Source organism: Aotus nancymaae, unplaced genomic scaffold (genome assembly GCF_030222135.1).
Source record: "Aotus nancymaae isolate 86718 unplaced genomic scaffold, 86718_ANA_hifiasm-v0.15.2.pri h1tg000040l, whole genome shotgun sequence".
In the NCBI taxonomy this organism is placed as follows: Eukaryota; Metazoa; Chordata; class Mammalia; order Primates; family Aotidae; genus Aotus; species Aotus nancymaae.
Genome location: NW_026988454.1, coordinates 110,539,868 through 110,554,574, shown reverse-complemented (window position 1 = coordinate 110,554,574; position 14,707 = coordinate 110,539,868). Strand labels below are relative to the sequence as shown.

The window sequence follows — 14,707 nt, the reverse complement described above, 5'->3', positions numbered from 1 at the left end:
TATTTTAAAAGAACTGTGTTAATTGATTACTTAGTCATTTGACTGACATCCCCAAGAGACCATAAGACCCCATAAAGTCAAAGTCCATTCCATCTTGCCCATCATGTTATCCCTTGCATAAAAGGCACACCTTGCATAAAAGCCACTCAATAAACAAGGCATTTTGAACCATCTAAAGGCAAAGAAAGATGGACAAGGAACATAAAAAACAAAGTGTGATGGCAGCTCAGAAAACATTCTGAAAACAATCTTGAATCACATTCTTCATAGTCCAATAAGAATGGAGTAGTAACCATCTGGATTATCGTTTAGAGTTTTAGTCCAGTCCTCTTACCTCATTTATCTATTAATTTAAATAGAAAAAAAGAGATCATTTTCTGATGTGCATGGGCTCTGCTCTGACATAGCACAAAAGTGCCACTGAAAAATCAAAAGAAATTTCTGCCTTTGAAAATATTTATTCCTCCTGCAAATGCATAGTTAAATTGACTCAGGATAAACAAAAACAAACAATGAAACACATCAGAAGGTGCTTAGGAGACATTTAGTCTTTGAGAATTGACTTTTTGAGTTAGAAAGATTTCACAGAACCATCTGACTTTCAAGGAGGGTTTGTTTACCCTGATTTCCTGAAATTACCAGGAACAATTAAAGTTTAGAGATACCCTGAATTTTTCTTTCCATTTGGAGGGGGCCTAATAGCCCATCTGCAGTTCTGGAGTCCTATGTGCACATATGGTCCATAATTTATGAAATGTGCCTATTTACATGTTTCAATTCTTACTTTGTTTTGAAAAATAAATGCACCTTTATATCCTTTTTTGCCATGCAGATACATATTTTAGTTACAGGGCAATACAATAGAGAGTTATCAGACACAAAAGGTTTAGGACTGATATCTGCCTGTTTATTAACAATATGACAAGAAGGAATTTGTAGAATTACTAGAGGACATTCTGCTATACTAGACTCTTCTATTTGGTGGGTTAATACTCACCTGAAATAGTTGGGGGCATGCCTTCTTTCACCTGGAGAATTACTTGAACTCGGCCTTCACCTGAAACTAAACACCAAAAGCCACAACTTGCATGTGATATAAAGATCATCTTAATATTAAAGATAGTCACATGTGAGAAAAAAGGATTTACGTTAAATTCTAGTTGCCTAAATTTTCAAAATAAAAAAAATGAAATCCTTGTTAGTTAATCTAACAATTGATTTCCAACATTTGATTTTGATCATTTTCATTTGATTAAACTTAATTGCAATGAGGTCTCCAAGAGAATTGGCGCATAAATAATTAGAAAAAACAAAAACAGAAACAAAATCTTTAGCCATATATGCTCTGGAGGCCAGTGGTGTCCAGCAGGGCATACACCTCAAATCCTATTTTTTCTCCATCATTTTGTAGGCTCAGCTCTTAGAATTCACCAATAGAGTTCAGATCATCCATGAAATGTATTTGCTTTACCTTTATCCAAACAAATTGTCCTTTTAATGAAGCCTTTCCCCCGCCCCCTATCCTCCTCCCATCTTCTAAGCCAACTGAGCACATTTAAAAGACCTGGGGTTCATTAATTTTAAGTGTTCAATAAATTAGTGGAAATAATCAAAAGGCCTGATTCTTTCTGATAATGACAATTTGATGTCAGTATAAACCAGTAGATTAAGCTAGGAACATATGCTCCTTTGCCAAGAGAGGCTGCTATAATTAAATAGTGAATGCATCTACAAGGTGCTCTCACGCCTGATTAATTAGTAATCAGGTGCGCACACTCCATTTTTCGGTCACACCTTGTCTCTTATTGGTTAATTACCTTTCTGCCTTATCGTTTGTCACATAAGCCACACCTCCCACCACTGGAGGACCCCATGTTGCTCAAGGCTGCAGCCTCAAAGACTTGGTCAAACTCATACTCTCCACTTTTGTTCTCCTGGAACCCTAAACCCTTTCCTCCATCATAGATGAAATAAACAGGATCATGCTTTCTAATTATAAAACATAAGCAGCAGGGCACTGTGGCTCATGCCTGTAATCCCAGCACTTTCGGAGGCCAAGGTGGGTGGATCACTTGAGGTCAGGAGTTTAAGACCAGCCTGACCATCACGGTGAATCCCATCTTTACTAAAAATACAAAAATTAGTTGGGCATAGTGATGCACACCTATAATCCCAGCTACTAGGGAAGCTGAGGCAGGAGAATTGCTTGAACCCGCTGGTGCGGAGGTTGCAGTGAGCCAAGATCATGCCACTGCATTTCAGCCTGGGTGACAGAACAAGCCTCTGTCTCGAAAAAAACTAAAACAGGAAAAAAATAAAAATAAAACAAAAACTTCAGAATATTACAAAGAATATGATCCCCAAAGAGATTCACGATGAGAGCTCTTCAATTCTTCTAAACTTATTTTGGGCATCTTCCCATTTTAAAGTTTTTCTAAGGATGTAAAGCACTAGTTCATGTCTTTCTCCTTACACTGCTACATCTTGAGATTAGGTGCAATGACAGCATGCTCTTGAAATGTTTTACCATTATCACCACTTCCAAGACTTTGCTTAAATTGTTCCTTCACTCTGTTGCTTATTTCACCCATCTTTCTAACTTAATACTAATAATAAAGCCACCAGTCAAGGTCTCATTTTTTATAAATATGATCTAACGCATCCACTTCTGTTCACATTGATCTGTGCATCCTCTAAAGTTGAAAAGCGCTTCTAAGTCCATCCTGTGATATTCATCCCAAACTTGTTCTCAATTTAATAAATATTTATTGAGCACCAACTGATAATTTAAGGTTACATCAATAGCTGGCTTTGTCTTCAAATATTTGAGAGAAAGACTTTTCTCATGCACCTTATGCTATCAGATACGGCTAGAAATATAGATATTTCATTTTCATGGACCAATTTAGAAATCCTAGGTTTAATCTTATATCTGTAGCTCTTTCCACTACATTGCACCAATGGCTTCTGGGCTGAGTGGTCACTGATTTTCTTAAACCTCTACACATGCAAAAATGGTCCCCATCTCCAGGATAACCCCCTGCCAAACCAGACAAAACTAAAAAGTATATTGAAAATCTATTGCTAACTTCATAAACGCTGAGTGTGTGAATGCCAGTTAGTGAAGAGAAGTAGTTTCAGTATCAAAGCAGACAGAGATAAGATAACAAAAACGGGAAAAATTAGAAGTCTGATTTCCTATACCACTACCTCTACATGTCCCAAGTCCCTTTGGGGGCAGATGAGTATGGGTCAGAGGGCTATCTCTTCCCAGTCATGGTCATGAGAGACAGCAGTAAATGGTAGGAAGAATGTAGGTGCTGAAGCCCAACAGCCTGGATCTGAATGCTGGCTTTTCTGGTTCCTACGCATGGGCCACAGACAAGTTATTTGCCATTTCTAAACCTCACTCATTTCATCTAAAAGTGGGAATAATCATACCATCTATCTCATAGAGCTATTGGATAGAAAAGATAGACTAATTCATGGAACATGCTTAGCACAGTGCCTGGCACATCATGAACAATAAATGTTAACTATTATCCATACTGTCATGATGGCATGCTCATGATTCCAGGTGCCAGTCAACAAGGCTCAAGAAATATGCTTTTACTTTCTACTCTTTTCACAGCTGTACCTAATCATGATGAGCTGTAGTATTACAGAGTTGTAAGCAACTAAACCAGATCTGCTAAAGTTTGTTAAGTGTGTTGACTCTATAAAGAACTGTAAATGTGAAGTGTCATTTTCAATTTGAATAAATACAAAGAGAGATGAAAATCATTTGAGAATGAAGGTATTGACTTGGGAAGAGTTTAAAAGCCTTACACAAGCTGTGATATTGTACATGTTTTTCAGTGCTTATGATTTCTGATTTTGTATTTGTAACATGAGAATGGTTAATCTTGCATGTTTATAAATGGAACCCCGTTGTAGTTGATCCTTCCCAGATTGTAAGAAGATCTGATGCTCAAAAAGAAAAAAAAAAGTCTTCGGGCCAATTATTGCCAATTTTTTCTGACAAATGTTATATGATCAAAACTTGCTGTAAACACAGACATCTAGGATGAAGAAGAAAATGTGCTAAGAAAATGGCTCCTAGTAAGAGAAAAGAGAGTTACTAAAGTACATGTGATACTAGGGCCTACCAGGGTAATGTGTTGTGTCTGACAAATTCTATCCTCACTTAAGGCTCTAGGAAAGAGAAAAATTAATTAATTATCTCCCTAAGCAGGTCTAATTCTCTCTTAAAATTTTAGAGGGATAAATAAGCAACCATTTATTTAAAAATAAAAAACACATGGAATCTTAGTAGGTTATAGACTCCTTCCCTATTTTACTCTTTCATTCATATTCTCATTCTCACTTTGTCATTTTAGTTTATGCACATATCAGGACCTCTCACTCAGGCCACATTTATCTAGTGCGTCAGCCACTGATTACAGAGTGAGAGAACATAAAATAGCAACCGCAATTGGTATCTGCAAACGTCATGCAATCCCACCCTGACTCAAGATTTCTCTTTCTGTCTCTGTCTGCCTTGGACCCAAGAACTCCACCTCTGTCTTCCTGAGTCAGCTGTTGGCTCTCTCTGCATTTTCACCTAATTCATCCACATCTTCTCTGTTACCTCCTCTGTTTCCTCCACATCTTTTCCCTGTCCTGACTCACAAATCTGCATACTCCTGCTGTTTCTCCTGTCCTGCTCAGTGAACTTGACCTCTTTCCACAGAAGCTGACCTCTTTGGCTTAGCCACAGAGAACGCTTGCTTGTCAGTTAGTTCATGGCAGCTAAAGCTTGATTTACAGGACGACATTCTGGTCTGATTTCAGCCTCAGAGACAGCCACGGAAGGCAACTTGGCCCTCGTAAAACATGATCCTTTAAAGGCCCTCACAGAAATAGTATATGAAAATCCTGTTATTACCTCTGAGTCTTCTATTATCCCAGTATCATTCATTTATGAAACAGAAAATTTTTTTAAGGACAAAAGAAAAAGAACTTGATCAAGACACCAACAGATATGTCTGCCTTAGCCAAAATCCTGAAAGTTAGCTCAATTAAACCTTCTTAATTAGCTCAGAGAACAATAACAATTGTTATTCTGACTCAGAGCAATGTTTTTCATCCTTCTGTGGAGGTATTTGTGATTTCCCAGACCCTGCCATGGACCTACAGAGCCCAAACCTCTCAGGAAGGTCCTGGGAATGAGCATTTCAGCTGTTTACTCACGAGGCAACCTTAAGAAACACAAATGTAAGGAACTAAACAAATTTTCTCATACTATACTCTCAAAATATTGTTTGTTCTCAGGAGCAGGTGTTCTTAGCAAGTGAAGAGCGAGACCCAGATGGAAAAGATCCTTATTTCACAATTCTTACTTTTCATCAATTATACCAAACCCTTACAGACCACATCATATTCCCAAGATGTAAAATGCACAGCGGTTATTTCAGAGGCATAAAAAGTTTCATTTTAGTATCTATAAATTGTAATGTATTTTAGAAAAAACAACTTATATTAAACCCATGACTTCATGGATATAATAAGAAAGGTTAGATTTTAAAAGTTAGACAGTATAGAAATTGATTTAAGAAAAATATTAAATAATCAGACAAAAGATGTAAGGATATGACAAAATTATGAAAATGGTAATAAAATACCTAAAGTTCAGGATTACAGTGTTAAATAAGTATTGTTTTTCTTATAAATTGAAGGAAGAAGAGTTGGTTTATAAGGTTAGGTATGTAAGCTCCGATTTAAAATAAGTAAAGATGGCATACTAGAAAAAGCATTGAACCTACAGTCAGAAAAGCTGTTTGAATACTGGTTGCAACACCTATGACCTATGTGAATTAAGGCTAGCAACTCAGCGTTGAGAATTAACTCCTTAACCTGAGTGATTCCTAAAATGTATTTTAGGAATACATCAAATCAAGATGTATTTGATTCTAAGTTTCCTTCCCTTTCATTTCTCTTTTTCCTTTCATTCTTCCTTTCTTTTCCTTTCCTTTCCTTTCTCTCCTTCTTTCTTTTCCTCCTTTTCTCCTTCCCTTCTTCCCTCCCTCCCTTCCTTTCTTCCTTCCTCCTTTCCTTCCTTCCTTTTCTCCCTCCCTTCCTTCCTTTTCCTTTGGAGAAGTTGTTTCCAACCAAGAGGCAAAATCCCTTTATACATCTTCAGCCCCTGTTCTGTTATCTATATTTTTGCCACAAAAGTTAGTACATTTCCTGAAGTCAATTCTCTACATTACTGGTAAAAATCCTTGGGGATCTTTGGGAATGAGTTTTCTATAAGAATGTAAATTAATTTATTAACTAGAATGCTATGGATTGCCTTAGAGAGCCTCAGCATGGAAATGGCTGCAGAGTTGCAAAAAGATTCTGATTCTGCTCTGCCTACAAAATCTTCCCCAAGAGATCAGGGGAGCCAGTTGACGCCTCTCTCCTCCTTAGATCCTAAAAGAATTCTTTCTCCAGGATTTGCAAGGAGTCTTCTAGACCAGCTAAAGAAGAGAAGATCGATGCAAGCAACCTGCTTGGCTCCAGGGCCCTCGTTGCACTGAGGAAAGGAAACCTGGGCAGTGCTAGACAGGATCAGGAGCCTAGCCTCAAACCCAGGGAAGCATTCTGATTTTTAGGATCTCCCAAGTTAACAGCATCTTTTCTGACCCATCTGCGTGATGAGACCTGAGTTCTTCTAGGCAACTTGGCACACACAATGAAGTCCATCTGCCTTTCCATACACAGCCCTCTTGCCCTTTATTTGTGGTGAGGAGGACATTTGGACACAAGTGTTGGCCAGCCTGGCTAGACAAGTCCTTTTTTCAGATCAGAAGGTGGTGGTGCCGCAGGAGTCTCTGAGCTTCACAGGCAGACCTTCTCAGCTGCCGCCTCACACAATGTCCCAGCTCGGCTGCATCTCTGCAGTATGAGTGAGGGCTGTGTGAACTCAGGAGGGGAACTGTGAATGGCGCAGCATCTGATATGAATTTATCACCGGCTGCTGGTCGGGAGGGGGATCCAGCAAGGAGAAGGGGCTGTGAGTGTTTAATGCACCCTGCCACAACCCAACAGTTTGCCCTAAAGAGCCTTTTACCAATATAAAAGGACGGGGTCAAAAGTAAGTTGACCCCTGACAGAATGTACAATTATTAGAAGAAGGCTGTGTGCGAGCAGCTGCTGGAACCCCACTGACTCTGCATCGGGCTTCCAAGAGTCAGATTATGAATAATCAACTCAAGATTGTTTTCTCCACCCCTCTCAACCTCCCCTCCGCCTCCCCCCAATCTTCTCCTCCTGTTTTGGGCAAGTCTTATTCTATTTCTACAGGAAGAAGCATAGCCCTCCCTAGCAGCTGCAATAATTGTGTTGCTATTGTGATGAAGACCTCCTCCTGGCCACCCCCCTACAAGTGGCCATTGTGAGAGGAGAGTCAGTGATTATACGCTCCCTCTGATGCTTTGGGGGACCCAGCTGCCTAAGTGCTGACACAGGAGCGTGCGGAAGGCCAGGGAAGGGGCTGGTGGAGGTGGAGGCAAGAGGTGGGGGAAACCCATGTCTGTGAGATTGGACTCTGACATACCAGACCTTTTGCATAAGTCAAGCCAAGAACAAATGAGGCATTATCAGGCCCCAGTGTTGAGAGGTCTCATCTCCCTTTGAAGTGGAGCTAAGCATGGGGCTGAGCAGCTTTTCCTCCTTTGGACCAAGCAAACATCCTTCTTTTGATATGCTACATGCTCATTATCCCTGCCCCATTTAATGATTTTTGATTGAAGGGTGGCGGCTGGGATGCCGAGAGGATCGTTAGAGAGGCTCCATAGAGCCAAGCCCATAAGAAAGGCTTTCCTTGTGCCTGGGCCTAAATTTGGAATTTCTTAACAGTGTGCGCTTGTTCTTAGAGGCAGATAAGGGCTGAGCGTGAAATTCTTAATTAAGCAATAAATAGAGAGTGGGGTGTCAGCAGATGTAGCCAGTAGCCATGGCAACGGGAATCACATGGGCAAGAGAGCTGAGACTTGATGTAGGCCTCAGGCCTGGGCCTGACTGACAGCTGAAGAATCCTACAAAGCTTGTAAACCAGATTAATTAGCTGACTAATTATTTCATAGCGTTAATGTAACTAAAAAATAAAAATAGTTCACCATGAACTGAAACATCCTTGGAAAAAAACAGCAGGGAAAGAGGCAGTGGGAAACTGGCTTTGTAAGGCAGAGACATGAGCAGTCAGTGCATCAAATCGCGTGAAGGGAAAAATGGGCTTGCTGGATTTTTCTCCCAACTTTGCAAATATAAAAGAACACTTGTTCTACAGTCATATCATTCCCAAGCATGGCATAGAAGCTATGGTAGGGACACGCAATAACAGTTCATCATATTCATAATAGTTTATCACATCAAATATTGCTCCTGCGGGGTCCTAACACAAACGATAGTGCACATAAGTACTTTACTTGTGGTCTGTTTTGAAAGCAGCTCCTTGGGCAAAACTCTCAGTGGCTTTAGAAAGGCAACGTGAACTAATCTCCCTAACAGATATTTTTCAATGAGCAAGGTTATCTTATTCTGTGGCTAACAATTACTTAAGTGGCATTAGATTTCAATCACGGGAACAATATATCATATATGTCATATTATTGTGAATCTCAGTTGTCTCACAAAAATGTAATAAAATAGAGGGAGACCCTTTCAAAAAGGTTATAACATATACACTGAGTTTATGACACATGATATTGTTAATTTTCTATAAAGAAAGAAAAATTCTAGAGAAATAGTCTATCAGGAAAATGTTTACAAAGTAACATAGCACACTAACCACCCTTGAATATGTTTGCTTGTTTTGTGCCACAGTTCCAAAAGACAAGTAAGTATTCTTAACCTTGCTGTGTAAATAAAGCCATTGAGGCATGGAGCAATTATAACGCCATGCCCCAGGTAAAATAACCAGCCAGCCACTGATTAAAACCCTAAGCCCCAAGCTCTGGCCATGAGCTTTCCAAAAAAACTGCACTCCGTGAAACTGTTTGCTGAACAAAGACAAAACTTGCCTTGGTAGAAAAGAAAAATGCAAGGGTCAAAACATATTGTATGTATAGGATTTTTTTCTTTGTCACTGGGGATCCATGAGACGTGTTCTCCCACAACCCTGCCTAGCACCCCCACCATCCTTTCTGGTCAGTGATCCACGATTATTTAGTGGGCAGCACACTCTAGTGGAGAGATCCACAGCCAGGAGCTAGAATGCCTGGGTTCAGGTTTTTTCCACTCTCAGCTGGGTCTAAGATGAGTCAGGTATCTTAAATCACACATGCAGCAGCCAAAGAGAGGAAATGAAGATAATTGTGATTTTTCTAGAACTTCCTATCCTGGGGGATGTGGTAAAACAATACAAAAGATGGCCCACTTAGAAGTGGGCAACCAGTGAATGAAATTCAGCCAATTGTCAGTGAAGCAGCACTCTCAATGAAATGCCAGCCAAAAAAGGAACCACACACACCCCAAAAAATCTAATACGGGATTCTGTGGCCCTGAAAGAGATCAAGCAGCTTCCCTACAATAAAATAAACTTCTGTATACACCACATTCCCATGTTTTTCATACCAGGAAAATGTCCACATAGACTATGTGGTCTTAACTTTTGCTATCTGCATAGATTGTGTGTTTTATGTAAATTATCTAAGTCATGGTTCTGTAAGGGAAAGTGGTCTGAAATAGACAGTTAAGTGAAAGTAACAATCTAATCAATATGTAAAATGCATGGCACAGAACTGCAACTCTACTCCTTGGACTCTTGCTTGGGTACCGGCAACAGCAACTACCATTATGGCACTGGGAAATGCAGTCAGGTACATGGAAAATGTGGAAGTCTAATCACCACCTTGCTATAAACTTTACACAGATAATACCCAAAATTACAACTAAATTTGCACAATACAGTTTTAGTCATGTGGCACACTGCCATGGAGGAGCAGGGTGAGCCTCAGTTCCTTCTGGGTCCTCATACCGTCACTGTGACAGCCCAGAAATGAGAATAGAAGTGGATCACGCCAGCTATCTACTCTGTACACTCAGAGGATAGAGGTGGCACCAATGACCATAAAAGCTCCTACTGGGAATCCCTTGAAGAAGCAAGAGTCTCCAAGTTTATCAAACATTCAACAAATCTTCTGCGACTTCTTATTTCTTTTCCAGCTCATATTCAAAGGAGGAGATACTAGGATATTCCAATACAAATAATTTTTAAAAATTAATAAAGGTTATCTACCTAATAGAAATGTTTTATATTAAGACATTCATTTGCATCATACATATGCACAGATACAGATGTACATGTACATATAAGCACACATGCACATGCACACAGCTATTTACACAGATGTGCATTTACACCATATGTTTATATAATAGCATAACTTGCTATTAATTCAATAATGCTATCAGAAGGGAAGAAAATCCATAGCTGCATGATTTGATTTTTTTTCTTTGTATCATAAATGGTTTCTATTATGTTTAGCTTATTTGAGTATTCAAATTATCTTGCAGTTCATGAACAGAATATGACCTGTGGACAAGGCAGCCTCTTTGGAAGCAGGCTAAGTAATGGAAAGTGAGCAATTCAAATTAAAATTTTGTTCCAGAATACATATCAAGTGAATAATCATAAAGTTAATGACAACTATTTACTCTTATTTATGACTGTATTCAGCTGAAGTGGTAAAACAATCTCAGGAATCTCTGTCCATCCTAAGTTTTTATAGTTTTAGGTTACATTTATGAATGGATCAAATCAGAAATAAAATTTGAATGGTACAATTCAGTGCAAATAAAATATACAACAATCCTTTTGACAAAGATATAAAAAAAATACCAAGGGAGCACCAGACTCTCCTCTCTGATGCTATTAAAATTTAACAGTTCTGGAGCTCGCCTGTAGGTCAGACTCACTTGACTTATGATTAGGCACAAGTGAGAGAGGCAAGGAACGGACTCAGGACCATTGTTTCACCTTCTAAAGCCATCGCTACCTTGGACTTATGGCAAAGGCTAGAACTTGTTATGCTAATAAGATCCCCTGAATTTGACCCGATCTACTAAGAGCAATTTATAACAAAATTGTTGTTCTTGAGACCTACTTAGCCAGATTCTCCTTTTCACACCCAACTGTAAGAAATGGCCTCACAGTGAGCTGAGATTGGAACAAGTAGGTACCATCGTGCTCAGAGTGACCGATGCTGACATGGTATAGAAAAGGAACATGAAATTAACTCCAGGAAATCAAATAAAGTGCATAGTTCTGACTCTCACACTGGGATCCTGTGAAACATGCACAGTAAGAAGATAAGAAAAAACCTTTGACCTCTGATTCTGCAGTCACAGTAGGGTTCCTGATTCCTTCATCCTCATGCTAATCTTGACATAAACAGACATGGTCCACCCCTGGTGTTCATATCAGCCCTCCATGCTGCTCATCTTCCTGACCTCAGATTCTCATCAAAGGTTTTTCTTCTTGCCTTCAACATAAACTTCAGTCTTAATTCAGCCTCTCTCTGCATTGACACCCTCTACCTTGCACTCTCTACTGTTCCTCATATCAATGGTCATAATCAGCGAGGCATTTTTTTCTTTTTTTCTTTTTTTTTTTAATTTTTGAGATGGGGTCTCAGTCTGTTGCCCAGGCTGAACTGCAGTGGCATGCTCCTGGATCACTGCAGGTTCAACCTCCTGGACTCAAGCTATCCTCCCACCTCAGCTGCCTAAGTAACTGAGACATAAATATGTACCACCATGCCTAGCTCTTGTTTTGTTTTGTTTTGTTTTTGTAGAGAGAGGGTTTTGCTTTGCTGCCCTGGCTGCTCTCAAATTCCTGGACTAAAGCACAACATCCATCTTTACATGTGCAGTTGTTTCACTACAAACCAATATGACACGCCCTAACATAAATTGAAGATATTATTAATAATAACTACTAATGTCTAGTAAGCATGTTTTGTGGGCTAGACTCTCAGCTCAAGACATTTACATGCTATTCTTTATTAAACTTCCTATCCTTTGAGGTAGATCCTTTGGTCATACTTCTCTCTACAGGAGGAAGCTGAGCCTTAGAGAGACTCTGTGTATGCCAGCTGGTGAGGATTGGAGCTGGGATTTAAACCCAGGCAGTTGGACTTCAGAGCACACTCACTCAACCATAACACACAACTCAGATCCTCAATACTTCACAGCACAAATGTCTGGAATTCAAGGGTGATTGGTGATTTCTGACTATGTGCTCCTAAAACATTCATCCAATTGGATACTTACCCAGATAGGTGAGTTGCCTCAACTGGCTATTGAAGAACCAGTCACAGCCTTGGTTCTGAGCTGGCGATGGAAGAAATGGAAAAGACAGACCCACTTGACTCCCACATTTTAGAAGGATGTCAGGGTAAGGTGGCAAATCTGTGTGCACCAGCCATAGGTAATTACCAGGAGCAAAGTTGTCAAAGGTTGCCGAGTACTGGAAGTGAAAGAAAAACACAATAGTGCTCAATTATTAAGGAGCCCCCCGATTCCACCCACTCCACCACACCCCCTTGTCAAAACAACTACAGAGAACACAGATGGGGTAGCTTAGAAATCACGCAGTTCAGACCCAGATTGTACTTTTCTTGTGGGAAATGGGCCTATTTAAATCCATGTCATAAAAAATTCATAACTAGAGCTGCAAAATCAGACTATGAAGACTGAAAACTGCCATAAGATTCATCTTGTTTCACAAGCTCAATAACAGAGGAGAAAACCAAGGCCAAGACATGTAAACTGACTTGCCTCAAGTCGAACAGCTAGAAGAGACAAGGCCAGGTCTAGAATGCCTTTCCAGTTTTTCCCATGACTTGAAGAGGCAGGCAGTGATAGGCATGTCATCCATTTATCACAATAATAGCTAACGACGTTGAAGCATTTACTATGCAATCAGGCACTACTCATTCCAGTCATTCAGTCCTTGAAAGACTCCCCACCCCGATTATTACTCTTACTGTCCCATTTTATAGTTGAGGAAACAGGCAGGCTGAGGCTCAGTAGCTTGCCCCATATCACAAAGCAGAAGAGTGCTGCATCAGGATATAAACCTAGGGTATCCACCTCCAGAGCCACATCCTACTGTTTTCACTGCATGAAAGTTCTCCAGAATGCTCTCATAGGAATCTCAAGCAAGGGAAGAGAAGTGTGCATCCTTTCTGAAAGCATGGTGAGAAGATCAAAAGCAATTCTGTTCTGAATTCCTCATAACCATGGCACGGCTCCGTCTCCCTAAGATACACTCTCATGACTGTTAGGGGGAATATGCATGATGAGATAGGAAGAAATATATATGTTAAAAGCATGAAAAGAAGCTTAGGGAATTCCACTGGATCGCTGTTTAAAAATATGGAAAAACGTACCCACTTTCCATGTGGACATTTCTTTTATTTAAAAAATTTTTTTTTATTTCTTCTAAAAAAAAAAACAGGATACGTGTGCAAAACGTGCAAGTTTGTTACGTAGGTACCTGTGTACCATGGTGGTTTGCTGCACCTATTGACCCATCCTCTAACTTCCCTCCCCTCACCTCCTACCCCCACCAGGCCCTGATATGTGTTGTTCCCCTCTGTGTCCATGCGTTCTCAATGTTCAACTCCCTCTTATGAATGAGAACATGAGGTGTTTGGTTTTCTGTTCCTGTGTTAGTTTTCTGAGGATAATGGCTTCCAGTTTAATCCATGTATCTGCAAAGGACAAGCTCTCATTCATTTTTATGACTGCATAGTATTCCAAGATGTATCTGTACCACATTTTCTTTATCCAGTCTATCATTGATGAGCATTTGGGTTAGTTCCATGTCTTTGCTATTATAAATAGTGCTGAAATAAACATACATGTGCATGTGTCTTTACAGTATAATGATTTATAATCCTTTGGGTATATACCCAGTAATGGGATTGCTGGGTCAAATGGTATTTCTGGTATTAGATCCTTGAGGAATCGCCACACTATCTTCCACAACAGTTGAATTAATTTACATTCCCACCAGCAGTGTAAAAGCATTCGCATTTCTCTACAGCCTCGCCAACATCTATTGTTTCCTGACTTTTTAATAATTGCCATTCTGACAAGCATGAGATAGTATCTCATTGTGGTTTTGGTTTGCAAATTTCTGATGATCAGTTATGTTGAACTTTTTTTCATATGTTGGACATATATATGTCTTCTTTTGAGAAGTGTCTGTTTATATCCTTTGCCCATTTTTTGATGGGATTGTCTTTTTCTTGTAAATACGTTTAAGTTCCTTGTAAATTCTGGATATTAGACTTTTGTCAGATGGGTAAATAGCAAAATTTTTCTTCCATTCTGTAGGTTGCTTATTCACTCTGATGATAGTTTTTTTTTGCTAAGCAGAAGCTCATTAGTTTAATTTGATCTCATTTGTCAATTTTGACTTTTGTTGCAATTGCTTTTGGCATTTTCGTTGTGAAATCTTTACCCATGCTCATGTCGTGAATGGTATTGCCTAGGTTTTCTTCTAGAGTTTTTATGGTTTTGGGTTTTACATGTAAGTCTTTAATCCATCTGGAGTTGATTTTTGTATAAGGTATAAGAAAGGGGTCCAGTTTCAGTTTTATGCATATGGCTAGGCAGTTTTCCCAGGATCATTTACTGAATAAAAGATCCTTTCCCCATTGCTTGTTTT

At 39.5% G+C, this 14,707-nt stretch overlaps 1 protein-coding gene across 1 annotated transcript in view; it reads right to left on the bottom strand.

The window, feature by feature from the left end:
* The window catches only part of PKHD1 (PKHD1 ciliary IPT domain containing fibrocystin/polyductin), a 499,554-nt gene that overhangs the window by 249,881 nt on the left and 234,966 nt on the right, over window positions 1-14,707 (bottom strand). The window contains exons 50-51 of the mRNA XM_021665443.2: window positions 12,301-12,496; window positions 998-1,063 (exon numbers count right to left, since the gene is read on the bottom strand). Coding sequence (XP_021521118.2) covers window positions 998-1,063; window positions 12,301-12,496 — 262 coding nt within the window. The remainder of the gene's footprint in view (window positions 1-997; window positions 1,064-12,300; window positions 12,497-14,707) is intronic.